The 27,937-nt window shown below is 47.6% G+C and overlaps 1 protein-coding gene and 1 non-coding gene across 2 annotated transcripts; both read left to right on the top strand.

Annotated features, from left to right (window-relative positions):
- Nucleotides 1-618: 618 nt before the first annotated feature.
- PPP1R8 (protein phosphatase 1 regulatory subunit 8) lies at nucleotides 619-26,442 on the top strand. Its single transcript, XM_050326227.1, has 7 exons — nucleotides 619-721; nucleotides 12,906-12,966; nucleotides 18,964-19,117; nucleotides 19,731-19,951; nucleotides 21,517-21,661; nucleotides 22,803-22,867; nucleotides 23,872-26,442. Exons 1-7 carry the CDS (start codon nucleotides 666-668, stop codon nucleotides 24,223-24,225), a joined length of 1,056 nt encoding a protein of 351 aa, XP_050182184.1. The 5' UTR covers nucleotides 619-665; the 3' UTR covers nucleotides 24,226-26,442.
- Nucleotides 15,543-15,707, top strand: LOC126645822 (small Cajal body-specific RNA 1). Its single transcript, XR_007630167.1, has one exon. It is a non-coding gene; the product is annotated as a small Cajal body-specific RNA 1 (non-coding RNA).
- Nucleotides 26,443-27,937: the final 1,495 nt, after the last annotated feature.

Here is a 27,937-nt window from a genome sequence, read left to right as displayed (position 1 = left end):
AGCACTGCCCCGGCTCAGCTCTGTCCCTGTCCCTGTCCCTGTTCCCAGCACTGCCCCGGTTCAGCTCTGTCCCTGTCCCTGTCCCTGTTCCCAGCACTGCCCCGGTTCAGCTCTGTCCCTGTCCCTGTCCCTGTCCCTGTCCCCGTTCCCAGCACTGCCCCGCTCAGCTCTGTCCCTGTCCCCGTCCCCAGCACTGCCCCGGTTCAGCTCTGTCCCTGTCCCTTTCCCTGTCCCTGTCCCTGTTCCCAGCACTGCCCCGCTCAGCTCTGTCCCTGTCCCTCTCCCTGTTCCCAGCACTGCCCCGGCTCAGCTCTGTCCCTGTCCCTGTCCCTGTCCCTGTTCCCAGCACTGCCCCGGTTCAGCTCTGTCCCTGTCCCTGTCCCTGTCCCTGTCCCCGTTCCCAGCACTGCCCCGGTTCAGCTCTGTCCCTGTCCCTGTCCCAGTCCCTGTCCCTGTCCCTGTCCCAGTCCCTGTCCCTGTTCCCAGCACTGCCCCGCTCAGCTCTGTCCGGGTTCCGGCACTGGGGGCCAGTGGCGGGGCGGGGCCACGGGCCCGTTAAGCCCCGCCCATCACCGCCCCTGGCCCCGCCCCGCCCGCTGCGCGCGGGGCCCGCCGGGAGCGCGCCCTTCCCAGAGTGCCGCGCGCGGCTGAATGGCAGAGCCAAGATGGCGGCGGGCGCGGCCCCGGCGGGCGGAGGGGCCCTGTTCGAGTGCCCGAGCTGGTGAGCGGGGCCGGCCGGGCGGGGACAGCGCCCCGGGGACCGCCGAGCCGGGGCAGGGCCCCAGGGGCCCGGGCGGGAGCGCCGCCCTGCGGGGGCCGCCGTCGGCATCGCTGCGGGCCCTGCCCCGCGGGCCCGGGGCTGTTCCCGGCGCTCGGACGGAACACGCGGTGTGGTTCAAGTTAAATGTCCTGCTCGGGGGACGGGTCCGGTGCTGCGGGGAATCCGCCAGCTGGAAACCAGCCCGGGTCATTTACTGTGTTGAGTGAAGAAGTGAGGCTGAAGGATGTGCTGGAGGAGCAGCGGGCCTGAGGCCGGGGCGGGCGCGGGGCCGTGGGAGGGAGGGAGGGAGGGATGCCTGGAAATGCCCGGGCCGGCTCCTGCCGGGAGCAGACGCGGAGCGGGCCGTGGCTCTCGCTGTGGGGGCCGTGGTGCGTGGCCGGGGCGGTCTCGCTGCGGGGGCTCTGCCCGAGCCGCGGGGCGGGCGCGCTTGTGTTTCAATGGCCCGGGCAGGGACAGCATCGCAGCCCAGAGCCGCTGTGTGCCCGCCTGCCCTGCCCTGCCCTGCCCTGCCCGCGCTGGTCCCTCAGTGCTCTGTGCCAGTGCTCACTGCGCGCACGCAGAGCATCCTTTCTAATTTTGACCTGGTTTACGAGTGCCTGCTTTAGGTGGTAAAGCCATTCAACCCTCTCGTGGAAAAGGATTCCTTACGTATTTTTATGACCTTGTTTGTGCTGAACACACACAGCAGCAAACATCTTCGTGAGGCAGGGTGGTCTTCATAAGGTGGTGACACAATAGAGTAGATAAAGCCAAAAAATATTCTGGATATTCAACTTGAAATTTGAAGTATCATCTGTTTTATTTTTTTCTTAGTGTTTTTATATAACAGTGATTGTATATATGTGTTATATTCCCTGGTAAATTGGAATATCTTGTGCCTATGAAAGCTGTAGATGGAACAGCTGGTGAAATGCTCGGTCTCAGTGGCTTGGATGGTATTGCAGAAGAATTCCTAAAGAGATCTCATCTGAAGGGGAGGCTTGTAACACCTGTACCTGTGAGGGCCTCCTCAGGTACCTGTTTTGTGGCTTTAGCTGCAGCAGGGCAGGGTCTGGCAGAGCTCTCTCCTTATACCTTCTAAGGAAGCTCTTTGTTTTCCCACGGACTTGTGCACTGGAATAGTTTCAGGGGCTGAGTTTGGTCCAGCTGTTTGTACCTGTGTAGCAAAGGAGTGCCTGATACAACTTTGATCTTGTCCCACGTGTAGACTTGGCCACTGATATTAGTGAAAGGTTTGTGTGAAAAAAATTAACATTTTCCCTTGATGCTTCTTTTGAAATGGGTAAGCTGTTGTTTCCTAAGTGTAAAACCAAAACAGTAGAGTAGCAGGGAGCTGGTCTGGAGAGCTGCAGTCAGTGTGTGTGTGTTCTGTGAACCCAAGATGGGAAGTGCTGGGTCTTTAAGCCTGGTGGTGTCCACAGCCTGCCCCTCTAGAAGGAGCTCTCCTATCCGGGATTGATTTATTTCTACTTTATCTTTACAGTCTGCAAAACAAGTAGAAAATATTTCATGTTAAAGCTTTGGATATAATCAAAAGGAATAGTTTTTTTTCCTTGCCTTTAAATTGTTCCCTATGCTTTTGGGGTCTGCCTCCATCATGGTACCTCTTCCCTAACGTGGGCAGTGTTTGAGCACCCCATTTCCAGAAAAGACTTCTGCACCGAAATTCACAGCTTTTATCAGGTTTAAGTTGTGGCTTTCATTTAGTTTTTGTGCTGTCATCTGTTACTTCTTTGTAGCCCATAAAATATTTGTTCTTTCTTTCCTTGTGCTTCCAGCAGTTAAACTTGCTCAAGACAGATAACAAACAGTGGTTGCCATCTGAATAGTACTTGTTGATGGCAGGACTTGTTTATACCTGTACTGTAATTGCTCCATAAATATTACAGATTTGAGCTGTGCATTTACAGGTGGAACAAAGATGTTGCTAGTGCTTCCTATGCGTTAAAATTTAGTCATACCACGAGATTAAAAAATGTCTTTAGACAACAGTTACGTATCCTAGTTTTATTAAGAGTTTTGCAAACCTTCTGAGATGGCTTTAGAGGGTAAAAGTGATTTCTGTGAGGTGCAAATTATCTGGTGTGTGGGTTTGAAGTACTATCAGATATTTAATGGGTACTGCCTGCCTCTCTTGACACTCCAGTAGTGGGGATGTCAGGCTTGCCCTGGAATGGACATGCATTTGAAATAGTTTGTTTTAAAAGCAGCAGTTGTTTCTCTCCAGTTTCCCTGAGCCAAGAACTTGCTATTCCTGTCAAGGCTTTTACACAGATTTCTGGAGATGACCTCCAGAGTTCTGAAAATTCCACCCTGTCCTTGAAGTTGGGCATGAAGGTGTGTACAGTAGTCACAGAGGCCACAATTTTGGGGTGTGGCTAAATTTAGGCTTCTGAATCCGTGTTTAGAAACCCAAGGAACTGACCTAATTTTGAACTCACACAGCAGAATTAAAGCTGTCCTGTCTATGTCCTTAATAGCTACAACTCAGAATTTCTCTGGGTGACTTGCTTCAATCAGGCTCTGAGCTTCAGCTGCATGTGGGTGCTGTAACCCTGCTGGCATGTCAGCATGGAATCTTTGTCCTGGGGTGCACATCCTGCCAGCTGCTCTGTGCAACTTCAGTGCTGTGACTCGCCCTTGTAGCCACCATCACATCCCAAAGCGTTGATGGCCTTGTCTTCCTTTTGCAGAACGGTTTGTCATTGTTACTCAGTATGTTCCTCCCAGGCTTGACCTCAGCTTGGGCTTCTCTTTCTGTTTCTGATTGTCTGTCCCTGCTGTTTCCCATTGCTCTGTAGTTCTGCAGGGGAGGGCTTGCCACCAAGGGCAGCAATAATCTGTTCAGTTCCTCACAGAACCATCCAGACACACAGCACAGACGTGGCCTGGCCTGTGCAGCATGGGGTGGTGAAAGCAAAGAAACACATTTTTCTGCTTCTGGTACAGAAGAAAGATTTCTTTGCTTGTAACTGTTTTAGTGTTTTAAAAACCTGTGCTGGAACTTGGTTTTGTTCAATGGTATCCCTTGTAAATATTTAATTACTGGTTGTTGTAAGCAGTTGATGCCTTCTATAAGGCCAGGAAATCCATGGATGCAGCTGCTGCGGGAAAATCTGAGCATCACCTGCTCAACTGTGTGGGGAAGGGACTAATTATTCACTGCAGGAAAGCAGAGTGCTGTGTCTGCCAAAGGCTGACTGGCAGATGGGCCAGTTCTGTTCAAGACTTGCTTACAGGACACACAGGAAACAATCATTTTAGGAAGCAATGAGGGATTCATACAAGAACATGAATTTCTAGGGAATTGACTCTGAGGAGGTAATAGCAGTTGAATAGTCTGTAGGCTGACCCTATTAGTGTTGGGGTTTTTTATTAATTACCTTGACAAAAGCAACCACAATACTCATTGGTGACATATTTGTGGTCAGCATAGAGGACAGAGAATTATCTGGTCCTTTTGGTATAATATGAAAACCAGAACGGTAAAAACAAGATAAAATGCAGAAGTGTGTGATGGAACATGGGGACAAACAACAGTAACTACTTCAAGCCATAAAGTAACTATTCAAAAGTAAAAGGACACAAGTTTATTTTCAGAAATAAGAGAACAGATACACAAGCATGTTGGCTGAGCACAGGGTGACCATCAGTCACCAGGAACACAACTGTTCAAAAATTAGTGAAAAGATTTAATGCTGTACCTGATGTGTAATAACTTGGGGCAATCCCAAGCACATACACAGGCTGGGTGGAGAATGGTTTGAGAGCAGCCCTGAGGAGAAGGACTTGGAGGTGTTGGTTGATGAGAAGCTCAGCATGCCCTGGCCATGTCCACTGGCAGCCCAGACACCCTCCCTGTGCTGATCCCACAGTGTGGGGAGGGGGGGACTCTGCCCCTGATTTCATGAGACCCCCCCTGCAGAGCTGGCTCCAGCTCTGGGACCCACAACACGGGGAGCACTTGGAGCTGCTGGAGAGAGTCCAGAGAAGGCCATGGTGAGTCTGAGGCTGGAGCCCCTCTGCTCTGGAGCCAGGCTGGGAGAGCTGGGGGGTTCCCCTGGAGAAGAGAAGGCTCCAGGGAGACCTGAGAGCCCCTTGCAGGACCTAAAGGGGCTCCAGGAGAGCTGGAGAGGGACTGGGGACAAGGGATGGAGGGACAGCACACAGGGAGTGGCTTTCACTGCCAGAGGGCAGGGATAGATGGGATATTGGGAAGGAATTGTTGGCTGTGAGGGTGGGCAGGCCCTGGCACAGGTTGCCCAGAGAAGCTGTGGCTGCCCCTGGATCCCTGGAAGTGTCCAAGGCCAGGTTGGACAGGACTTGGAGCAACCTGGGCTAATGGAAGGTGTCCCTGCCCATGACAGAGGGTGGAACAAGGTGAGCTTTGAGGTCCTTTCAACCCAAACCAGTCTGGGATTCTGTGTGTGAGGTAGGGAAGTGTCAGTGCTGTTGTAGAAGGTGCTCATGAAAATGTGTAGTCTGTGTTAACTGTACTTAATAAAGCTTATCTGTACTTTAAAAAGGGAAATTTTTTATAACTGAAGAGAAAGAACAAGAAACATTAGAATGGAAATTAAAATATTTGATCAAAAGGTTAGTATGGAAATCAAGCTGTCAGAATAACAAAGCTTTGGAATGACTTCCTGGTAGGCATAAAGGTTACAGTCCTGTCTTCCTCTGATTTCTGCAGGTAAATTGCACTGCCAGTATACCTGTTCTCACTCTGAAAATGTAGGAATAATCTTAATAATTATTGCATTGTTGCTCACTACTTAATACTCATTTTCCTATTTAATTCAGTGCCATTTGAATTAATTTTTTGATATCGTAAAACCTGTAATTCTCTCTAAATAGAATATTTATGACCTTGGTCTCAGAAATTAAATTTGTGTACAATTTCCAAATTTCACTGTATTTGTGGAGACTTTGTTCCTGAGTAAGTAATGAAGGGAACCAGAGCGAGCCAGTAAAATGTAGTTCTGTGTGGAACTGCATTTGTAACAAGAAAAGGTGCACAGTGCCAAGGTAAAGTTGGGCAGATGCAGTAACCCAGATGGAATGCTTTCTTTGGTCAAAGCAGCCACGTTGCTCATCAGAAATCTTCGGTAAAACACTGCATTTTTTTTCTACATTCAGGAAAGGTTTGTAATATCCAGTCTGAACTACAAGCTTTTTAAACTGTTTCTTACAACTGGAAGTTTAGCCAGAATAATGCTTGTGAGAGCAGAGGAAGTTGTCAGCTAAGCAGGCTGCAGTGCTGGCCTGGGCTCGGCTCCTGTGCTGTGTTGTGGTCAGAGAAGGGCTCATCACTCGATCCATTAGCAGTGCACACCATCAGCAACAGCTTTGGGATCAACCAGTGAGAGGAGGATTTCATCTATTCTGATTTCTTTCTGTAGAGAAGAGCATAAAACCAGCAGAAATCATTGGAAACAACAGCTCCAAGGGTTTCCTGTCACGCTGGGCATCAGCCTGAAGTGTCCCATCCTCTTGTGCTTCGGCCATCAGGCACAAAGGATTTGGGCAGCTGAAGGCACTGTCTGGGTGTCCATGTTTAACAGCTTACACCAGGCCTAATCTCCACAAGTTTTCTAAGCTTTCTTGTTAAAATAAAATTTCATTCCACCACGCTGAGTGATGGTGCAAAGGATGCAAATGTTGGAAAAGGCACTCGGATCCAGAGCTTGCTTCTGGTGTTCAAACAATAGTGAATGCTCCAGTTCTGTCACGTTCATTGAGGGGACAAAGAGAACTTGCCTGGCTTTTTCCAAGGATCTGAAGAGATGTACTCCATTATTTTTTTCTTCCTTGCATGAAGCCATCCATGCTGGTTATCCCAGTGCCCTTCTCAGCAGGAGAACCAGAACTAATACATCATTCAGGGTGTTTCTTCCTTCTGAGGTTTGCTTTGTCAGCTCCCGAGGAGAGTTCCTCTGGTTCCTTGTGAACATGGTCACGATGGCTGTGGATCTTCTCTGAGAGGCAATAAGGAGCCTGGAGCTCCTGTTGTGTATGTTCAGGTGATATTTGGCAGCGTGAACTTGCACTCAGCAGTACCAGTTCCCAACCCAGGAAGTTTGCTCAAACGTCTCATTTGGTATCAGGAGATTGATTTGTAGCCTTTGAATCTGATGTGAGTGTCCTGCATAACTGTTGTCCTGAGTGATTTTCCTGATCTGTTTATTGGCTCTTTCAGACTGTATATAAACAAACCAGAGCCTTGCAGAGCTCTCCTGTTTCCTGGCTCTAAATAATTTACATTCCCTCCTGGTCTAGTGTTTCTTTTCCCCACCACACACCTTAATTTCCATAAGACTATTGCATATTTTTTCCAAAAGCTTTCTTTTAAAAATGCCAGTCTACTGTACAGAGGCCTTGTTTACATCTTCCTGCTTGTCTTCAGTAATTCTGGTAGATTCATGGAATCACAGAGTGATTTTAGTTGGAAAGGACCTTTAAGCCTAAGTCCACTTCTACCCCTTGCCATGGGCAGGGACTGCTTCCACTATCCCAGGTTGCTCCAACCTGGCCTTGGACACTTCCAGGGCTGGAGGAGCCACAGCTTCTCTGGGCAACCTGTGCCAGGGCCTCCCCACCCTCACAGGGAGGAATTTCTTCCTTATATATAATCCAACCCTGTCTTCATCAGCCTAAGGCCATTCAAAACCCACGTGAGTTCTTTCTCTCAGGTTATTAATTCTGTGTTACCTCAGTGAAACACACAGGAAGCTGTACTGGGGATGCTTAGCCTAGGCAGGAAAAGGAACAGCTGAGAGAGATGTTGGGAGTCTTGAACAGTGAACTGAGATTCTGCAGGAAGTGTTTGCTGTCCTTTTGAGGAGAAGGGCGAGAGTTTAAAATGACATTAATAGCAAGCAGATTTGTGCCAAGTAGTGGAGAAGGTGTTTTGGCTCTTAGGAAGTGATCTGTGACATCCTGTGAATGCACTGTTTACATGGGTTCCTGGAGCAGTTGAGGTACATGGTTCAGGAAGGCTTTGCCTTGGTAACTTGGAAACTGGGAGAGTATTCCCGTGTGATAACCTGATAGTGGATACTGAAGGTAGCTTTTATTTTGCAGAAGGTTCCTTGCCCTCGGTTTGTCAGTTTGATCTGCCTGATACAATTCCACAAGAATGTGAAAGATAAGTAGAGTTCTTGGTGTCATACAGCAGCAGCACTGCTCTCCTGATTTAGTAGTGCTTTCCTTTTCCATAAGAAGTGGTCTAAAGGAACATGACTACAGTATTTTTGGGTCACTGCGGAAATTGTGTCCAGCTTGAATGCAAGTTTCAAAGAGTATAATTTTAATGAAAGTTCACCTTGCAATAAGAAGATGTTTGTGCCCACTTTCTCTTGCCAGAATCAACTCACTTGGCTAATAAATATCAGTTTTATCCAAATACCACATTAGCTCCTTTGCCAGGACATTCAGCTCCTCTTAAATAGAATAGAAGCTCTTTCAGTGCTTGGTTGTATCCTGTCAAACAAGACATTCTTTCAGCAGTCATTGTCATCCTGAGATTCTTCCCAAGGCTGAAGGGAGCTCATTATATCTATTTCAAAGCAAGGTTTATCCTTCTTTAATAGGAGAAGAAATGTTTCCCTGGCATTTGAAGAGCCACCATCCCCAGACATCATCACATTCCCAAAGGATCAGTGCTGTTGAGTGCTGACATGCAGACTAGATAGGTGACTGTTACTCCTTTCCTGCCTGTGCTGGTTCTGCCCATGATGCATCTCCTACAGGTTCCTGAGCAGGGAAGGTGGAGAGGCCGGTGCTGATCACTTTTCCCTGCTGTCCAGCGATAGGATGTGTGGGAGGCCACATCTGCAGTGATGTGTCCAGTTCTGGGCTCCTCAGGACAGGAGGGTCATGGAGCTCCTGGAGCAGGTCCAGAGGAGGCTGCGGGGATGCTGAAGGGATGGAGCCTCTCTGGGAGCAGCAAAGGCTGAGGGAGCTGGGGCTGTTCAGCCTGCAGAGCACACCCGGAGAGGGGCCCTCCCCAGGGTGTGTCAGGGGCTGCAGGGAGGGGGCAGAGGATGGACCAGGATCTGCTGGGGGGGCCCAGCAATGGCACAGGAGGAACAGGCAGGAACTGATGCCCAGGAAGCTCCAGCTGGACAGGAGGAAGAACTTCTTTGCTCTGCAGTGACCCAGCACTGAACAGAGACCAGAGAGGGTGTGGAGTCTCCTCCCTGGGGACATTCCAGACCCCTCTGGAGACAATCCTGTGCCATGTGTTCTGGGATGGCCCTACCTGAGCAGGGAGGTGGGACCAGATGGGGCACTATGGTTCCTTCCAGCCTGACCCAGTCTGTGATTCTGACAGCTGTGTCAGGGAGGTTCAAACTGCACATTAGGAGACATCTCTTGACCAAGAGGTTGGTCAGACACGGAACAGGCTTCCCAGAGAGCTGCTCAGTGCCCCAGGCCTGTCAAGGTTTAGGAGACACTTGGACAGTGCCCTTAATAACACACTTTAGCTTTTGGGCAGCCCTGAAGTGGTCAGGCATTGGACTGATTGTTGTAAATCCCTTCCAACTGAAATATTGTATTCCACCAGTTTCCCAACCAGAACTTGGCTTTGCTGTATGTAGTGTCCAGTTCACTTTTGAAATACCCTTCAAAATTAGCAGCATCAGTTGATGCCTGCATTTCTGACAGTGGTTTAAGCGATAGGTTGCTGAACTGTTAAGTGTAAAAAACTGGTATTTGAGCTCTTGAGAGTGACTGGCTGAAGCCATTTGGGGGTTGCAGTTTGTCATTCTTTTTATCAGTTCTTTAGAACTTTCTGACACTTCTTTGAGTTCCTCGGGCTCGTAGTGAAGAAAATCTCTGATGTGGTGTGTCCTCTTTCATCTTCTCTGATCCAGAGAATTCCTATAATGATAGTGCCCATGGCTGTGTTCTCCATGCCAGTCAGCTCCATGAATTTTCTGGAAGGTTTCACTTGTCCCTGGAAGCTTTGGTGGTTCAGGAGGTGGTCTGAGCCTGCTGTGTCTCCGTTAAACTCACTCAGCTCGTGACCAGCAGTAGGTTCCCAGGTGTTACTTTCAGGTCACGTGCAGGATGCTGCCCAGTGGAGGCAGGAGATGTTCAGGCACTGGGGACTGGGATGCACCATCTGGAAGGTGCAGAACAAGCTGGCTATTGTCCATTTTTAAATGTGCTGGAGCAGGGTTCTGATGGGAGAGCACTGGGCTTGGGGCAGTGCTAAGGGCTGCCCCGTGTCCTCTGTGGAGGGGACAGTCTGCTGACCTCAAGTAATTCTTCATCCTTCACAACAGTGTAGGAAAATTAGTTTACTGGATATTTTAGCACATTAGTGGAAGAGGACTTTTTTAATATTGGAAATAAGATGGAAAAAACTGCTTTCTTGTAACAGCACAGGGCCAGCTTTCTAACAAACTTTCTTCTAGTAGATTTTTGTGAGAGATTTCCTTTCATGTTTTACTCCTTGATCCATGAGGTGAGAGTTGTGATGAAGCAGAGCATGTGAGCAGTGGCTGAAACTTCCACATCCAGCCATTACTTCTGACCTTTGGTGACTCTGGAACTAATTAGTTTGGAATTCAAAACTGGAAAATCTTCCTACTTTTTTTCATTAAAAGGCTTTTCAAGTATCTTAAGTTTGGCAGCCTGAACTGTGACATTGATTCAATCTGTTCCAAAGGGGTTTTCTAACAGAAATTACTTCTGTGAGTTTGGTTTTTTGATATCATAACCTGTATTTACAGCCTTCCTGTGTTCAGTGTTTTGCAGGAATGGGTAGATAGGGGAAATACTGCCTACAAAGGATTCTCAGTCTGAAAGAAGCCAGAGAATAGGTACATTTTTCAAGCAGTTTAATTCATAACTGAAGACACTACCTTGTGCTACTGCTGGGCTTGTTTTATGAGTTCAAAATAAGTTGAAGATAAAGGCAGAGTAAAAATAACAGCAAGGGTGAAAGTGAAAACAGAGATGGCAATGAAAAATCAGAGCTAGTATATGGCAAAAGATGACTGTCAGACAGGATTCAGCTTACAGAAGAGGACAGTAGTTGTGCTGCAGCACTTGGGAGCTCCCCTGCGACCTGTCAGGTACAGGGAGAGTGTTGCTAAAATGTGTGTTGGGACAGACACACATTGAGTATCCAGGAGGAGATCACTGAAAGGAAAAGCAGAGGCCAGACTGAGTAAGAAGTAGACTTACTTGTAGAATTAATTTGTTGAGAGGTTTAACTATGTGGAAAAGAAAAAAAAGGTTGCGGAAGTAGCTGTTGTTTGATCAGAGTAAGGCAGGTACCTGAAAATTATCAGAAGTTGTGGTGCAGAGTAACCAGAACTTGGCAATTTCAGAGGAATGGGGAAAACAAGTTTTCCAGTGCTCAGGGGCAGAAAGAGGAAATCATGAGAAGTGGAGGTGAATCCGTGAAAGGAACCTGTCTGTCAGTGCAAACTGAGCACTGAGATCTGCAGGGAGCACAGGGACAGCAGTGCTCAGGTGTAGCCTGCCCGTAAGATCCTTGAATAGTGCTTAAAAGGAGGCAGTTCCCTGACTGGTCTGTCCCCCACACCACCATAATCCTGTTTCTGGAAGCAGTCACCACTTCAGCAGATTGTCCTGGAGCTTTGCAGTCTCTGCTTTTGCTGCTGCCATTTGTTCATCCGTCAGTATTGACCATGTGCTCGTTAGGGTGGCATATCCACAACCATAGAGAAGGGCCTGGCAAGAAAACTTGTCCAAGTCCCAACTGACAGATTCAGAAAGGGCCAGAGAGATCTGGACAAGCTGATGTAATGGATTGGGAGCAGGAAAGGAAAATGCTTGGGAAAGAAATGAAGTAGCAATAGTAGAAGACTGTGTTGTATTAAGTTATTGAGGAGAACTGACCTGGGGACACAGAAGAAACCATCACGTTTTAAGGCACATCCCAGAAATGTGAACATCTATATTTAATCCCCTCAAACAAATTCAGTTAGCAGTGACCTCTTTTTCTTCTCCATCCACCCTGAGAACCTGGCTGCCCACTGTCACTGTTTCCTGGGCTGGCTCCATGCAGGGAGTAGAGTGGGAACGTGATCTCTCTGGAGTTCCTCGGAAGGGCAGTGGTGCTGCTGAGAACTGGGTCACTGCTGCTGCCTGCCCAGAAAGCTGGTGCAGCCTCAGAGACAGACAGCAGAGCTGCTATCTGTGAGGAAGTGACAGAGATGCAGAGAGATCTGAGCAGAAAAAGAACCTTTGCTGCCAACAGCCAAAATCCCGTGTGGTGCAGGGCAGGGTGTTGGTTCTCTGGGGTGTTGTGGGTCTGAGCACTGCAAATGCCCAGGACATTTCTGCTGGTCCCTGCAGCTTCTCCCGTGTGCTGGCATTTTGCTGTGCCCCACTGAGTCCCACAGGCTCTGCTCCCCCTGCCAGCTGGCAATAATGCTGGCTGACAGGTGAATCTGCCCTCAGGAGGTGAGCAGGGAGGAGCTGTAGGGCTGGGGGCTGAGCTGCTGTTGGTGTGGAATGTGCTGGGGGAGGATTGTGCTGCTGTCCCCTGAGGTGACCCCTCTGGTGCTGGAGTCTGCTGTGTGCGATCACAGGTGAGCCTGGAGGAACTCTGGCAGTTGGACAGCAGCTTCATAATGCTGAAGGTGTGTGCAGAGACCCTTTGGGGGTTTTTGCTGTTACCAGTAGTGAAGGTGAGGGGTGACAGAAATTCCTGTTCCTCTCAGAAGCCAGGGGTAGAGATGTGCTGTTTTGAAGGTGACATGAGAAAACAGGGCCCTTGAACAAACAGTCCCAGCCTACCCCCTCCTCTAGCTGTTAGTCTCTTCCTGCCTCATACCAGGTTCTCTCAGGAGCTGCTCTCTTGTGTAAATCAGCTGGTTTTCCCCTGGAGAGGTAAAGCTTGAGAATGCCTCATGTCCTGTTACCTTCACTCTTCCTGTAAAAAATCTTGGTTTATGTGTTTTCAGAAGGAATCTGCAGGGAGGAAAAGAAAATGATGGGATTTTCATATTTTCCCCAAAATACTTCTACTTACATTTGTGTAGGTTTGGTCTGAGCTCAAATAGAGTTTTAGCTCCAACACTAATAAACGTTTTATTAAATGTTTTGATGCTATATTTTTCTTCTCTTTATTTTCCAGGGCAGGAAAACCACCACCTGGCTTACACCTGGATGTAGTCAAAGGAGACAAACTGATTGAGGTATGGAAATAGGGTTTGATGGGTTTGGTGTGTCATGTACATAGGCACCAGCAGTAGAACATTTCCCAGCGTTTTCCACACTGACTCATAAGTATTTCCTTTCTCTCACGTATTCATTATTTTCAAATCAGTTTGTTTTGCTCTGAATCTTCAGAATGAAGTGACTTTTCCCTTGCCTGTGCTTTAGGGCAGCCTCATGCCATGCAGGGCTTTCGTGGTTTATCTCCCAGTTACCTGCACTGTTTGAAGGGATCCAGAACTGCAGGGCTCAGCGAGCAGTGACACGATTATTGAGCATCAAACCTGCCCTAGTCAGAGACACAAAAAATAAAGTGTTTGTAAGGGAGGCTCCAGGCTTTGCAGAGCCTAATTTCTTGCAAACTTCATTTTGGACCAAAGTTGACATTTTTTTCTGTATAAGAAGGGAGGTGCCAGACTGCAGCAGAAGGCACGTTGTCCTAGGAACTTCAAGAGCAGGAATTGAATAACGTGGGTTGAGAAATCTCAAATACAGAAGAGTAAAAGTAAAAGCTCTTCCCTTTGTACCACTTGTTTTGAGAAGCCTGTCTGGTTAATTTTTTAATTTACAGTAAGGTTAACCAGGCACCCTGTATCTGGCAGGAGTGCTGCCCTGTCCTACAGTAGGAAACACAGTTGGATTTCTCCTCCCACATTCAGGATCTGTGAACAGCACAGATACAGCAAGTTATTTTTATTACAGCAGAGGAATTTGTCTGTTATGCACCTATTCTCTATTTCATATTTTGTCTTACATCACACTTAATGAATAAAGAAAAGTCTCTAACAGGGTTGACAGAGAGGACCCAAAGCAGTGAATGTATTTTAGCTGTGCAGAGACTCCTGACTTGCAGTTGGCTAAAAAAGAAATGTTTCTGGCCAGGAAAACTTTGCAAAGCTGAGCCAACTTTTCTGAACAAAAATTGGAAAATTAAGAAATCAGTGTTAGATCACGATTTAGGTAGTTTAAAGTCTTGGCTGGTATTTAGTGTGTGCTACCACAGAAGCATTAAGAGACAGTATTAAGTGTGTTTGGCAGAACAGATTTACTGTTTGGAATTTGGTTATCAGTATATGCTTTGCTTAGGAAAGCAGATAGAGATGTCACAAATAGGTGTCTCACAAATAAACTTGTGTTTTCTCAGGCCAGAGACCAGTAAAATGAGGCTTTTCTTTATAGTCTGTTGCTGTTTTGAGAGAGTGCTCTTGCTCTGGGTTTAAAGACAAGCAATTGTCAAAGCCAGTCTTGACCTAAGGGATCTTTGTCCAGCCTTAATTGGAAAGAAAATAGGTACTGACACACAAATACTGCACATCCAGAGCAGTTCCCTAGTCCTACAAGATGTGCCTGAGCTAGCTCGTACCAGGACTCTCCTTCACTAACACTATGGCCCTCAAACCCTTTGCACTGTGCTTGTCTTGGAACCCTGGGCTGTGTTTTCAGCCTCTCCTGCCTCTGTTTCGTGTTCAGAATCATGTTTGAGCTCAGAGAGCTGCAGTAGGGTTGTTTCTGAGCTCAGCCTTCTCAGTGCCATCCTGGCAGCAGCACCTGGGGGAGGGATTGTGCTTGGCACTGAGTTTTCCAGTATTTCTTTCAGGCTGTGAATGAGATTCAGGGAGCAAAGCTACATGGCAGTGACTTTGGGGTTTTTGGTATGTGGGCAGGTGGCCAAACATAGCTTTGGGGTTTTGGAGGATTATTCTGTGAAGTTTTTCACGTCATGTTTCTTTTAGATTTTTGAGCATGGACAGAGCTTTAGGATAAAGAGTTGACATGGAGCTCCCTGCTGAATTGCTCCTCATGTGCCAGATGAATGTCCATCTCAGGAGTCCTGGTCAGGGCTGAAAAAAAGGGCAAAGTGCCATATGGAAGCTGAGGATGCACCACTGTTTTTGGCAGTGGATGAAAAAATGTTTATAAATTGACATTCAGGACCGTGGTCCTGGGAGGCCCAAGGTGGGCTTGGGGTCTCTGCTTTGGAAAAGTGGGTGGTACCAGCATCCCAATTCCCTCTTCCTACCATCAGTTCTGGATAACCTGAAGAGGTTCTCTTTGCTGCCATGCAGAGCACTGTCAGCAGCCACTGCCAGTGTCCTATCCAGGTACTTTGAGGGTCAGTGGAGGCTGGGATCACACAGAGGTTGGGGATGCCTGTGGAGTTGTGTTCTACATCCCGATGTCACTGAGCTCCATGAGGGCACAGCTCTCCAGGGCAGGACGTGCATGTGCCAGAGGCCTGGCTGGGTGTTCCCCTGGGGCTGCTGAGGGCAGGATGGAAGAGCTGGCTGGGTGAGCAGCCCCGGCAGGCTGTCCCGTGGAGCACACACACCTGCTTGTGCAGCTGCTTTGGGCCTTGCACTGTGTACGGGTCATGGCTTCAGTCCTCTGGTCTGGGGTGGTTACCTGAAACAAGGGATCTGTGCAGCACATGAGCAGCACTTGGATGTGATCCATGTGTTTCCCTGTTCGGTACAGCTGGCAAGGAGTTCTCCTGTGTTGTCTTTCCTGGCAGTCAGCAGTAACCAAGGCAGAGGGTTGTTAAATCCTGGGGGTTACTGAGCACTTGGTACTAACCGAGCCATCGGTGCCCCAGCCTCATGCAGAGGCCTGAGGGTCACCCTGTGATCGCTGGGTCTGCAAAGTGCAACAGCAACACACGCCATGCAGTGTTTAAGCTCAGTGTGTGAAGGAAGACACTGGGTTATAGCTCAGAGGCACAGAACATTTTGGAAATGTTATCTTGAAGTTGATAAAATTATTTTCTCTGATGGTGATTTTGTTGCATTTCCAGTTTATGAATTTGTGTCTTTGCAAAACTCTTGAAGTACTGTCCAGTCAGGGCAGTATTGTTTGTGTGTAACAGCTGCAAATGAAAACTTAACAGGATGCCTTTGGTGTGAGTTGTGGGCAAGAATAAGAAATTGTTTGGCCAATTTTTATGGTACTTGAAATCATGAGATAACTGCTTGTGGAACTGAGCACTGTTTGTGGAGGAATGAATCAGCTTCTGAAGATCCACTTGTTCTTGTCAGAGCTGTGTTTACACAGGACTTTTTTTCAAATTCATGATAAAAGTTAATGCTCGTCTACCTTACAACATGGAATCATAGAATTCCTTAGTGCAAAGGTGTTGAGCAGGGAAGAGTCAGATACTGAACTGAGTAAGGAACTGCAGAATATGGGACATGAATCCAATGCTGGGAAGTTGAATCCTCAGAGAACCTAACCAGGCTTCCTCAAAAGATGTGTTGTAACCAACAGTTATGGTGTTCTTGGATCAACAGCTGTATGAAACAAGTCTGATCCCAAGGGAAAATATCAGTAAGACTCATGGAAAAATGGTTAAGGCTTGCAGGGAAAAGCCTCACAAGGGCACACTGGCATGTAGAGTGTACAGGGAGGAGGGGGATGGATCTGTTTACAGGTGGGATAAAAAGAGTAAAATAAAATTCAACCAGAAAGGATGGAGGATACAAGGTACTGGTTTAAGCTCTTCACCTGTGGCTTATACTTTCTGGTTACCTCTGAGGGGTCTTGTGAAAACCAGCATTTGTAAAGAGACAGAAAGTGCTGATAAAGTGGCTGGGTCAGGGCAGAACCCAAAAGACTCAATATGATTTCTCATGTTTTTAATCTGATTCAGATTATTACACTGAGGCTTTGGGCTGTGCTGCTCTGCACCAAACACAGATGGATTCAGGGGAGACAACTGCATGTTTTGCTTGTCCCAGCTGGAGGAAAATCACTTACATTTTGCATTTGCACCTCATTTGTCATGAGACCACGTAGTTGCAGGTGAATTGCCAATTAAGCTGTGATTGTTGGCTTATCAAATGACATGTGGACTCACAAAGAAAACTTTTTTTACGTTGTAAGCCTAAGTATTGGCACTCTTGTGGATTTTCTGCCAGTTTATGTATCACTGAGGAGACTGACAAAGTTGTTTTTCTTTCTAGTTGTTATTCTTTCTAGTTGTTATTCTTTCTAGTTGTTATTCTTTCTAGTTGTTATTCTTTCTAGCTAAAATAATGTTTTCATGGAGCTGCTTGAAATTTAAATATCTTGTAGTGCTGGTTGAAAGTGGCCAGAGGTTGAGAAGTTACTTGGTTTAATAGATGTCAAGAGCTCATAGATACACGCACTTTCATCACCTAAATACTCTTATTTTACAAAAGAAGGACAAAACATGTGAGTCAGTAGATTTTATAAAGCATTCACTGTCGTGAACTGGTGCTTGTGTACCTTGAGCTCCTGGGGAATAAAACCTTTAACTAAGGGACCAATTAATTGTAAATCATCCTGATGTGTACAAGGGTGGAGTCAGGTTGTTCAGTTAATTCTTCTGGTGACCTAAAAGAGTGAATAAACATACAGAAATAAATGCTTATTACTGAATACCAGATGGTGAGAACTTGCAGCATGGGGGCTGACAGATGTTCAGCAGAACACTGGAAAATCCAACCTGGAAAATAGAGAGCAACCTTGGGGAAAAACTGGGAAAAAAACAGTGGGGAAGTGACGTGACTATAGCAGTGCTAAAGCCTTGAAGTTATCGTTGGTGGGCAGGTAAATAGATGTGACTTTGCAAGGTGATCCGTAGTAGAAGCTGAGGTCTGTGGTGGGATTTTTGTCCTTGCAGATAAGGCAGAGGAGTATAAATGCTGTGTCTTAATTCAAGCCGTGTCCTTATTTTCTGTATGACTTGGTGGTGCCACAGAATGAGGAACTCTCTGGGTGGTTGTTGTGTCAGTCTGACAGCTCAGAACAGCCCCAGAGCAGCCACCTGGACCTACTCAGATACACTGACTTTTGTAGCTGAGCATGTGGTTTATACCTGGCAAACCTGAGGAGCAAACACCTGCTGACTGGAACGTGCTGCCAGAGAGGGGCATCCTCAGCATCCCCAACCCCACTGCCTGTAAGCCACTGCTTCCCTGGAGCAGCGGGACACCAAAGGCAGACTGAGCCAGTCCACTCAAACAGGGAAAGATCACAGGAAAAAAAGGTTTTGCCACCTGAAAACTTGGCTCAAAAGTGTGCTCAAATGGCAGTGAGACTGAGGAGAGGACTGAAGCGCTGGGAACGGAGGGAGGGGGAGAAATCCATGTGCTCAAGCAGGCAGAATGCTAGTTCATCTCAGAGCAGTTCATGAGGTTTTCTGATGGAAAATGTATCCTCAGCATTCCTTTGATGCTGTTGAAACGTGGGGCTTTGTTAAATGTTTCAAAAAGCAGGAGAAGCCTGTTAACAGGTGTGTAACACACTGCCAGCCTTTACCTTGTTCAGCTTGAGCAGGAAAATACAGGTTAGATGAGGTTCTTGAGAGCCAGTGAGAAGGTTCTCCACCTGCCCTGCTCAGGTGCTGCAGCATTCAGGTGCAAGAAGTTCCCTCAGCAACAAATACTGCAGGACTTTGTCAACATGTCCCTCACTTCATAGAGATGGTTTATGTAACTTATATTAAGGTTTGTAACATCTTGTTTGAAGAAGAGATTAGAACTAGGATGAATAAAGAAGAAATGCCTAAAATTAACGGTTTACTTGAATAGACTAATATGGATTCCGATCACAGCACATATTCAGTGTAGTTTTGCATCTTTTTACCGGAGATCACTGAGTGTGGGTTCCTGCCCTGGACAGGGTCCAAGGTCAGCAATCAAGGAACATGTTGAAATCTTTGGGTCCAGATGTGAGAGAGAATCTCTTGTGTGAGACAGTCTCATGATTTGAAGAGGCTGTCTTGTGTTGGCTGGTAAAGAAGGAAATAACTGGGACTCTCACACATTCATCTGTTCTGATTTTGCTAAGAGCAGATTTGAGTTTCTGTTTTTAACAGTACCAGACTAAACTGAAATATTGATGAGCTGTTGATGCTTCATTTTGAATTTGCTCTGTTTATTCATGTTCTTGAATTTTTTCAGGAAGATCCAAAAGATTCTAGGAGTCTAATATGCTTCTCTGTTTGACATTCTACTCAGAAACTCATCATTGATGAGAAGAAATACTATCTCTTTGGGAGAAATCCTGATCTGTGCGATTTTACCATTGACCACCAGTCTTGCTCTCGGGTCCATGCTGCCTTGGTCTATCACAAACATCTCAAGAGGGTTTTCCTCATAGATCTGAACAGCAGTAAGTAGTGTGGCATTTCACCAGACAGAAGTGCAATATTTCAGTGCTTAAGCGTTCTGAATCTGAGACACTTTTTCCTCTCCTGTTGTTGTTTACACTGTGTGGACAGATGGATATAATCGGAATTTGCATCCTAGGGAAAGATGGGTGAGGGTTAGAGCAAAGGAGTGTTTGCCCAGTCAGCTTACAGCTGCCTCACTGGTTATTTAAAACATTTCTACATCCTTTAAGAGGCAAAAGGAGAGGAGGAAAGCAACTTGGCCTTCCCTTCACAATTTTAGCAAAGCCTTCTCTGCTGAGGATGGTTTCCCAAGGTCTGAAACCTGTCATGGGGTTTTTTCCACTGTTTAGACATAGTACACTGGGACCTGCAGGAATACAGGAAGTAAAGGGTGTTTATAATTGATTTCCATGACTTTTTGAGGACTCCTGGTGTGTGTTGTCTCAGTTTGTGAGATGATGGGTAGAATGTACCCAGCTGATGCTCTCAGCAGTACCTCAGTGCCTTGTACCTCGGAACAGTTGTTACAGTTTCTCAGTTCTCAAACTGGAGCTGGAATACCCTGAGCCCATCTGGTGACTAACAGACTGCTTTGCATTTTGACACCCTCAGCACATGGCACGTTCTTGGGCCACATCCGCTTGGAAGCCCACAAGCCACAGCAGATCCCCATTGACTCCACGGTGTCCTTCGGAGCCTCCACCCGCGCCTACACCCTGCGGGAGAAGCCGCAGACGCTGCCGTCGGCGGTGAAGGGTGACGAGAAGATGGGTGGGGAGGATGAGGAGCTCAAGGGGCTGCTGGGCCTGCCGGAGGAGGAGACAGAACTGGATGTGAGTACGGTGGCATTTCCAGCTAGGACAGCATTCCCTGTGCAGAATCATGGAATCATTTAGGTTGGAAAAGACCTTTAAGATCATCAAGTCCAACCACAAACCTGACACTGCCAAGCTGTTACGACTCACCCCTGTAGGCGAGGGTTGGCACTGAATGACTGGTGTTTATAAAGACATATATACGTAGGGTTTATTTTAGGACAATTTGATTGCAATGGAAAGGAGGTCTGGAGCTGTTTGGGTTATTATTATCTGTAGTAATATAGCTAAATAAAAACATAAAACACTTAAAAAAATTTGTAAGAAAAAGAAAGGATGAGAGCAGAAAGATTTCACCACCTATGGATTCAGTGATGAAACTTGATTGTTGCAATTTTGATTTCCGTTGGCTGAAGTGACGGTCACAGACTTGATCTGTCAGGGGTGGGGGAAGCCCTTGAAACGCAAAGTCCAGTGGGTTAATGTGGGCTTAGGTTTACATGGGAGTGCCCAGGTAACTCCCCTGGGGGGGGAGTTGTTTTACACTGTCTGTTGCAAGCCTGTGGATCTGTTGCACCACTGTGGATCATGCACAGTCCTCTGGTGGAAGGCCCCAGAAAAGTGCCCTGGGGGCACTTCAGGGGTCTTTGATGGTTTATGACACCTTGCAAGACATGCAGGTGCCTCTCACATCAGCGTATTTGAGCCAGCAGTGCCTCAGCAAAAGGGATGAAAATCTTCAGGCCAGGTGTGAACATCCCAATATCTCCCCCAGAGCAGGAGGGGAGTTTTCACCCCTGAGCCAGTTGTGTAAGGGAGGACATTGCCATGGTAAAAAGCACTATCCCACCTCACAGGATGTGCTTCTTATCAACCTGTTCCCTTAACTATCTCAGAGCCCAGCTTGTCCCCCATGGTGGTGGGTGTTCACCTCTCTGCCCCTGGGCTGTTCCCTTGCACATCTTCAGCAAAGCACCCACTACTTTGGTAAAGGACCAATTGTTTAAGCCATTAAACATGACCATTCCAGTCCCTCACACAGGCCCACCCCTAAACCATGTCCTGAAGTGCCACATCTACATGTGTTTTAAATACCTTCAGGGATGGTGCCTGAACTACTTCCTTAGGTTTGATTTCTTAATTTCTTAGCCTTGAAGATCTTGGTCTGAGGTGTCTCTGCTGACCGATACACCTCAAGCATCTCATCTGCCATGATAAACCTGTGATCGTGCTGCTTCCCAGAGTCGGGGACATAATAATCTTAATATCCCAGTGGTCACCTCACCAAGGCTTGCCAGGGCAGACATGCTTCAGGTCCAATGGTTTCCCGAAATTCTTAGAATCATCAACCAGCTCGAGCAGGCCCAGCTGGAGCAGCTGCCCAGGATCGTGCTCAGTTCTGTGCAGAGACCCCGCAGCCTCTCGGGGCAGCTCATTGCAGCCCTGAAGCTCTGCTTCGTCCCTGGGGTCTGAAGTTGAAACTGAACAGTATCCTATGCTCTTTTGATGTGCATAGTCACGTGATTAAATCAGATTTCTTGCAGTAGTTGCTTAAACTCTTTCGTCTCCCAATTTGCCATTAGAACCTGACCGAGTTTAATACAGCCCACAACAAAAGGATCTCCACACTGACCATTGAGGAGGGGAACCTGGACATCCAGAGGCCAAAGAGGAAACGGAAGAACTCCAGAGTGACCTTCAGTGATGATGATGAGATCATCAATCCGGGTGAGGACTTCGCTTTAATCTTTAGTTAATGCCCTTCAGGACCTCCTTCCAGTATTTTCATAGGGATGCATATGGATAAGGCAGTAAATATTTGGCATCAGCTATTTCAGAGAAGCTGCCACATGTCTCACTGAAGTCTTTGACCTCTTTCTGTTTCTTCTGTTGGACCTGTAAAGGAACTGTGTGGTCTGTGCAGGGTGGGGACATCACACTCAGCTTCATTGCTCAGTATTTTGTCAGATATTGGAAAAATGTCACGAGTCCAAAAGGAGGAAGGTTTACATTTTTTGCCTTCTTTAGAATCTAAATGGGAATGGAACTTGTTTGTTTTTCATCTGTCCCCTAATGCTTTCCTTACCTGTTGCCTCTGGGGTATCTTTCTCCAGCTCAGAGGGTCTTTGCTACTTGTCTGTACATCTGAACCAAGTCATCCTCAATTCTCATTCAAACTGATGCATCTGAACACATACCCAATTCTAAATTAGCCTTTTTTTCTCCTTTATCTGTTCTGTATTATTGGCATTCCTATCAATGACACTTTAAAGGGATAGTATTCCTGTTAATAAGTGTAGCTAATTAAGGAGCAGGCATTTTGAAATACAATGTGAAGGTGGTTCCACTGGCAGGGTAGAGCACCCAGAGTGACCATTTTGGTTTATAAGGTGGTGCAGTTCAGTGCTTAGAACATCCTAATGCAAATGCCAGTCATTCACATTGGGGGGTGTAAGATAATTTTTCCAGACTTTCAGGAACTTACATTGACTGCTTCTGACTCCTCCTTCAAGGCCCCCCAAGGACTTTGGGGACTGGCTGCTGTGCCTTTAGCATGTGCAGTGCCTTGTCAGCAGCAGCTTTCAGCCCAAACTCCAGCCTGTGTGATCCCAAACTGCCCATCCAGCTGCTCCCCTTCCCATTCTTCATTTGAGGGAAAGCAGTCATTACCAGAATGGCTGATGAGCTACCTGGAGACAAAGCCTCTGGGTGTCCCCTGAGCCCCATTCTTTATCTGGTCACACTTGTGCTTCCTGGGAAGTGCTGACGTGCTGGCTTTGGTTGGAGCAGGGCCATGTTCCGGTTTTCCATTTTTCCACGCTGTTTTCCCCGTGTCCTCACCGGGGGTGTCGCTGTTCTTGCTTTGCAGAGGACGTGGACCCGTCCGTGGGGCGGTTCCGGAACATGGTGCAGACTGCAGTGGTCCCAGTAAAGGTATGGAGTGACTCCCCCTTTCTCATTCACACAGTACACTGATGGACTCCCTTTATGAACTGCACCTTAGAAACAGAACGTTCCAAGGTGGACAGTGCTTCATTGCTAGGCAAAAGTGATGTTTGTGTTTCACAATTGTCTTTTTTTGCAAATTTGACCGTTTCCCTTCAAACCCAGGTTTAGCTCTTTTCTTCAGTAACACATGGGATCAGTGGTGATATTTTTTTTCCTCCCAAAAACAAACAGTTTACAGAAATTTTGTGCATTATTTCCAGGCATCAATTAAAATTGTGGGAAGTGTGGAAAATAGAAGGTAAAAACAAGAGGTTGTTTGTTTAAATACTGAGCGTTAGAGGTTTGATAAGATTGTTTAGGTTTTGCTCCAAGATGAGTGTGTATTGACAGTTCTCTGTTTAATTGGAATATGTAAGAGGAGGGAAGAGCTGCAAGGCTTCAGAGCAGCTAAGCCACTGTGCAACAGCAATTCCAGTTGTTGCTGGTATAGACTAAATAACATCACATGGGGAAGGATAATAAGCCCAGACTGCAGGAGAAGATTCCAGTGATCAGGAGCAGAATTACCCAAATGATCTCAAAGTTGCAGTTTCTTTCTGTGGGGGAGGGAAGGTTTGTGTTATAACACTCTTAGGGACAGGGTGGGATTGTTGGGATGTCCTGTGCAGGGCCAGGAGTTGGACTGGATGATCCTTGTGGGTCCCTTCCAACCCAGGGCATTCTGTGAGTCTGCTGGCTAAAAACCTGCTCAGGCTTCACCTAAGTTACACCTGAGCTTCAGCTTCTGTCACCCTTCCTGCACTGAGCATCTTTAAGAGTTTATTATTGTGGTTGTCAAGGAAACCCAGAAGAAAACTTGTGGGACAAAGACTGGGACACTGTGTGTAAGCACTTTGTATGTGGCAGATTTAGGGGCCTTTTTTTGGGGAGTTTAAAGAGCTTGGTGGTTCCGTGCCTTTTCAATAATCCTTCCACTGTTGTGCCTGCAGAAGAAGCGTTTGGAGAACGCGGGCTCGCTGCCCACGGATGACTCCGCGTCGCGGCGCATGCAGAACTTCCCCTACAGCGGGGGGCTGTACGGGGGGCTGCCCCCCACCCACAACGAGGCGGGCTCGCAGTCGCACGGCGTGCACGGCACCGCGCTCATCGGGGGGCTGCCCATGCCCTACCCCAACCTGGCCCCCGATGTGGACTTGACTCCAGTTGTGCCCTCCACAGTGAACATGAACCCAGCTCCAAACCCGACTGTCTTCAACCCCGAAGCTGTGAATGAACCCAAGAAGAAGAAATACGCCAAGGAGGCCTGGCCGGGCAAGAAACCAACCCCGTCCCTGCTGATCTGAGCTGGGCTGAGGGAGGGTGGGAGTCACCAACTCCACAAACTCTTCATGTGCGTCTTTTTAAAATTTCAGTGTTCTAACAGATGTAATACCAAGATTGGAGAAGTGAAATATCCTTTAAAGATCTGTCTTCAAACATTTTTATATGTCTGTTTAAAAGAAAAAAATACAGCTCCCAGCTCCTTTTGAACCAAAATCCCTGCAGCCTTTTCTTAGCCTCCACTGTCCCAGAGGTCTTTACACGGAGTTTGGGTCTGCAGGTCGAAGGGGCAGTTGCAGAGTTCCATTCTCACTCATGGCATGGCCCTGCAGGTCGAAGGGGCAGTTGCAGAGTTCCATTCTCACTCATGGCATGGCCCTGCAGATCCATGTGTCTTGGTGATGGGCTCGCTGTGGGTGACACTGTTCCTGCTGGACGTGCTCACAGCAAATACTTCTGGGGCCAAGCCTTGCAGAGTCCCATCGGTAGGAGTTGTAAAACTTGCAGAATATAGGTCAGCTTTTATTTTTTGTATTTTCAAAACCCCACCACTGTGGGGCATTCTCTTTTTTTTATTATTATTTTTAGTTTGCCTACAGCTTGTTTTAATTTCCATATAAAACACTAGAGCATCCCATGAGGCATAAGATGGACAAGCAGTAGGTGGGTTCCTTAGCTTTGTTCCAGTGCTGCAGGGTGGGGGCTGTGGGTGGGTACTGAGTGCACAGGTTGGAGTATCTGATGGGGAGACAGGCACTGTCTGCACCCTGCTGTGGTGCCAGCAGCTGTGGTGACTCCCCTGGGATAACTCAGGGTGAGGTTAACACAGAGAACAGTTTATTTTACATTTGGTGGCCCTTGTAACTTAGTTTCATTTTTATTTGCAAATGGAACTTGTAAGCTTAGCGTATATGAGATGCAAGAAGACAAAAGGCTGAGCAGCCGTCGGCAGAGCCGGGGGACTGGCACGTTCCACACCTAAACCCCCAATCTGCAAATATTTTGGCTGCTGGGAGCAGCAGATGAGGATCAAGTGCTACTGAGATCCAGAATAGGAATTCTCAGTAGAGATAATAAAGTAATGTACAAGCTGGTTTCATAATACCACGTTTTTTGATTCCTTCATCACTTTTTCCCATTGAATAAAATGAGAAGCTTGACTTGGGTTGTTGCTCCAGCCCTTCAGATCTTTGGGCTTAGATCTGAAAATGATTCAGATGTTCAGACACTGTGGCTGTACTTTAGACAAGGTAAGGGCAGAGCTCTGTTATTTTTAGGTTTGCTCTGGGGTTTTTGTAAACTCTCTAGTGCAGTTCAGCTACAAGTCACATTCCTTTGTTGTTTGGGGGATCCAGGAAATGTGCACCAAAATGAGAGCCTGCTCACTGTGTGCAGGACTGGGGCTACCTGGTGAAATAGTGCTGGGGTGCTGGGACAGGGCTGTGTTCCCGAGCAGGGGGTGCTGATGGTGCTGGGACAGGGCTGTGTTCCCGAGCAGGGGGTGCTGGATGCACCAGGCCCTTTTGGACAGATGCTCCACAGTCCGAGTGCTGCTCCGTGACTGCTTCAATCACGCCCTTGAGGTGAAGCTGAGCCGAAGCTGCCCTGCTCCCAGGAGCGATGGATTTAGAGACTGCTCCGTTCCCTCCTTGCACCGTCGTATCCAGCTGGGACTGTTCCACGGGTGGACTCGGTACCTGCTCCGTGATCCAGCTGTGCCGCTCGGTGTTCAGTTGCCATTGATGATTCAGCCCTCGGGTGTTTGTTCTGCTTCCCAGCACTCCCACAATGACTCTCCAAATCTTTCTCCCTTTAGTCTGGCCTGTAGGATTTTCATTTCCCACCCAGTTGCTTTCTGAAGGCAACTCTTTAGGGTAAGAATAGTCAGGGCAAACAAAGGTTGAACAAGTTTTCTTCTTTTTCTGTTTTATTTTGGGGGTTTTTGTCTGTTGGGGGGGTGGTTTTGTTTTCTTTGCAAGTGGCTCTTTGCAAGATTTTTCTTGACAAGGGAAGCTTCATTGCTCATTGTTTTTTAAAGCTCTTCTCCTCCCTGGCTCTGAACCAGCTCTCGTTATTTCAGAGCTCAGGGGCCATGGCTGGCCAGGAGGGGACAGGAACATCAAGGGGCTTTGTACAGACGTTTGTACACTTGTGTAATATGTAATAGGCCTTTTCACACTTCTGTTGAGCTTTTTACCTGTAACCTTTACTATGTTGTAAATTAAATGCGGATTTTGCCATTTTGGGGAGTAGTGTGTTCGTTCCAGTCTGCACTGGTGCAGCTAAGACTGCCCCTTATGCTGTGGCTCGTGGCAGGATCCTGCCATGGCAAAGTGCCCTTCTCCTGCAGGCCTTGTCCTTGGGCTGCCTCGTGCTGCACTTTGGCATGAGTGACACCTAACAATGGATTTTGAACAGTGGTTGCCTTTGTTTTCCAAGGGGAGTTTTTCCTGGTTCTGGCCCATCTCTCTCTCTCTAAGTTGTGCTCTGGAGCCCAGCTCTGCTGCTCTCATTGTCCAGGGTGCTGCTCTGACAGAGCATGGCCTTGGGCAGGCTGAGCCCCCTGTCCCTGCAGTGAGAAACACCAAACTGGGGCCTGCACAGGGTTGAGAGGGACTCCCCAGCTTTGCTGAAATCGGCAGTACTTGTGCTATACACAGATATTTTCCCAATGCAGAAGCAGCTGGGCAGGGTACATTTGCACTGCAGTTTTGGCAGCAGTTCATGTGCAAGCTGCTCACCTGCCACAGGCAGAAATTGCTGGTGCAGGTGAAGGGGTTCCTTTTGTGGTCTGCCACTGTCAGTGTGGGTGTGGTAAGCGGTTCATCTCCTGTATTAAATGAAGGATTAAAAACTTGCACAATAATCTGAAGACCTCTGCAGTGAGAAAGCAGAGGTGGGAGCTAAAGCAGATGGTGGTGTTTTCCACGAACATCTGGCCTTGCAGCATTCCCTGGATTGTCACTGTAACCCTTCCTTTGTCTTTTGGTCTGGAAATACAAGGGGGCAGCACCCAGGGGGCAGCCCCAGAGCTCGAGGTGAGCTGACAGGTGGTGTGTTTGCAGGGCTGTTCAGTGAGGTACTGATGTGTTAGACCCTGCACTGACACACCTGAAAGCAGGACTTGTTGGAGAGGAGCTGGGATCATCCTGGGGCCCTTCAGGAGAGCAGGAACAGCTTCCAGTGCAAACAGGTGAGTGTGCACTTGTGCAATTACATCAAGGACTTTGACACCTCGGGGAGAGACCACAGGAGAGGGCTGGACTGCAAGACATGGCTTGGATCAAGCCAAGGACCTGGGGCTGTAAGAGCAGTTGCTGGGCTCTGGGTTTGAGTACTGTTTGAGATGTGCTTTTTCAAAAGCAGTCAGGACAGTTGTAGGTTCTTTGATCTCAAAACTCAATCTAGCAGTAGTAGGTAAAGGGGGAAAATTGTTTCTGCTTTTGTTTCTCAACACCAGGTACAGCTCCTCATCCGCAGGAGCATTATCTGGTGGGTGTGGGAGAGGGAATGCTGGAGAAAGAGGGAGAGTGTGCAGTAAGGCTGGAGCCAGTTTAGGATCAACAACTGTGGGGTTTGGGTCACAGCTGTTAAATGACCCTCCCCTGAAGGCCCCATAACCAGTAAAGCAGCAAGAGGTACCTGACATTCCAGCATCGCATTCATGACTAACCCTGATGTTTCCCCCCCGCCTCCCTCAGAGGAGAGCAGCAGCTTTCCAGCAGCACTGGCGGT

This window comes from Myiozetetes cayanensis, unplaced genomic scaffold (genome assembly GCF_022539395.1).
Source record: "Myiozetetes cayanensis isolate MyiCay16 unplaced genomic scaffold, myiCay2020 scf31, whole genome shotgun sequence".
NCBI lineage: Eukaryota > Metazoa > Chordata > Aves > Passeriformes > Tyrannidae > Myiozetetes > Myiozetetes cayanensis.
This window is presented reverse-complemented; position numbering and strand designations above follow the sequence as displayed.

Coding starts and splice junctions, on each gene's coding strand:
- PPP1R8 (XM_050326227.1), top strand. CDS start 666: ATGGCGGCGGGCGCGGCCCCGGCGGGCGGAGGGGCCCTGTTCGAGTGC. Junction 19,952..21,516: donor AGGAGGAGACAGAACTGGAT/GTGAGTACGGTG, acceptor ATTTGCCATTAG/AACCTGACCGAGTTTAATAC. Junction 22,868..23,871: donor CTGCAGTGGTCCCAGTAAAG/GTATGGAGTGAC, acceptor TTGTGCCTGCAG/AAGAAGCGTTTGGAGAACGC.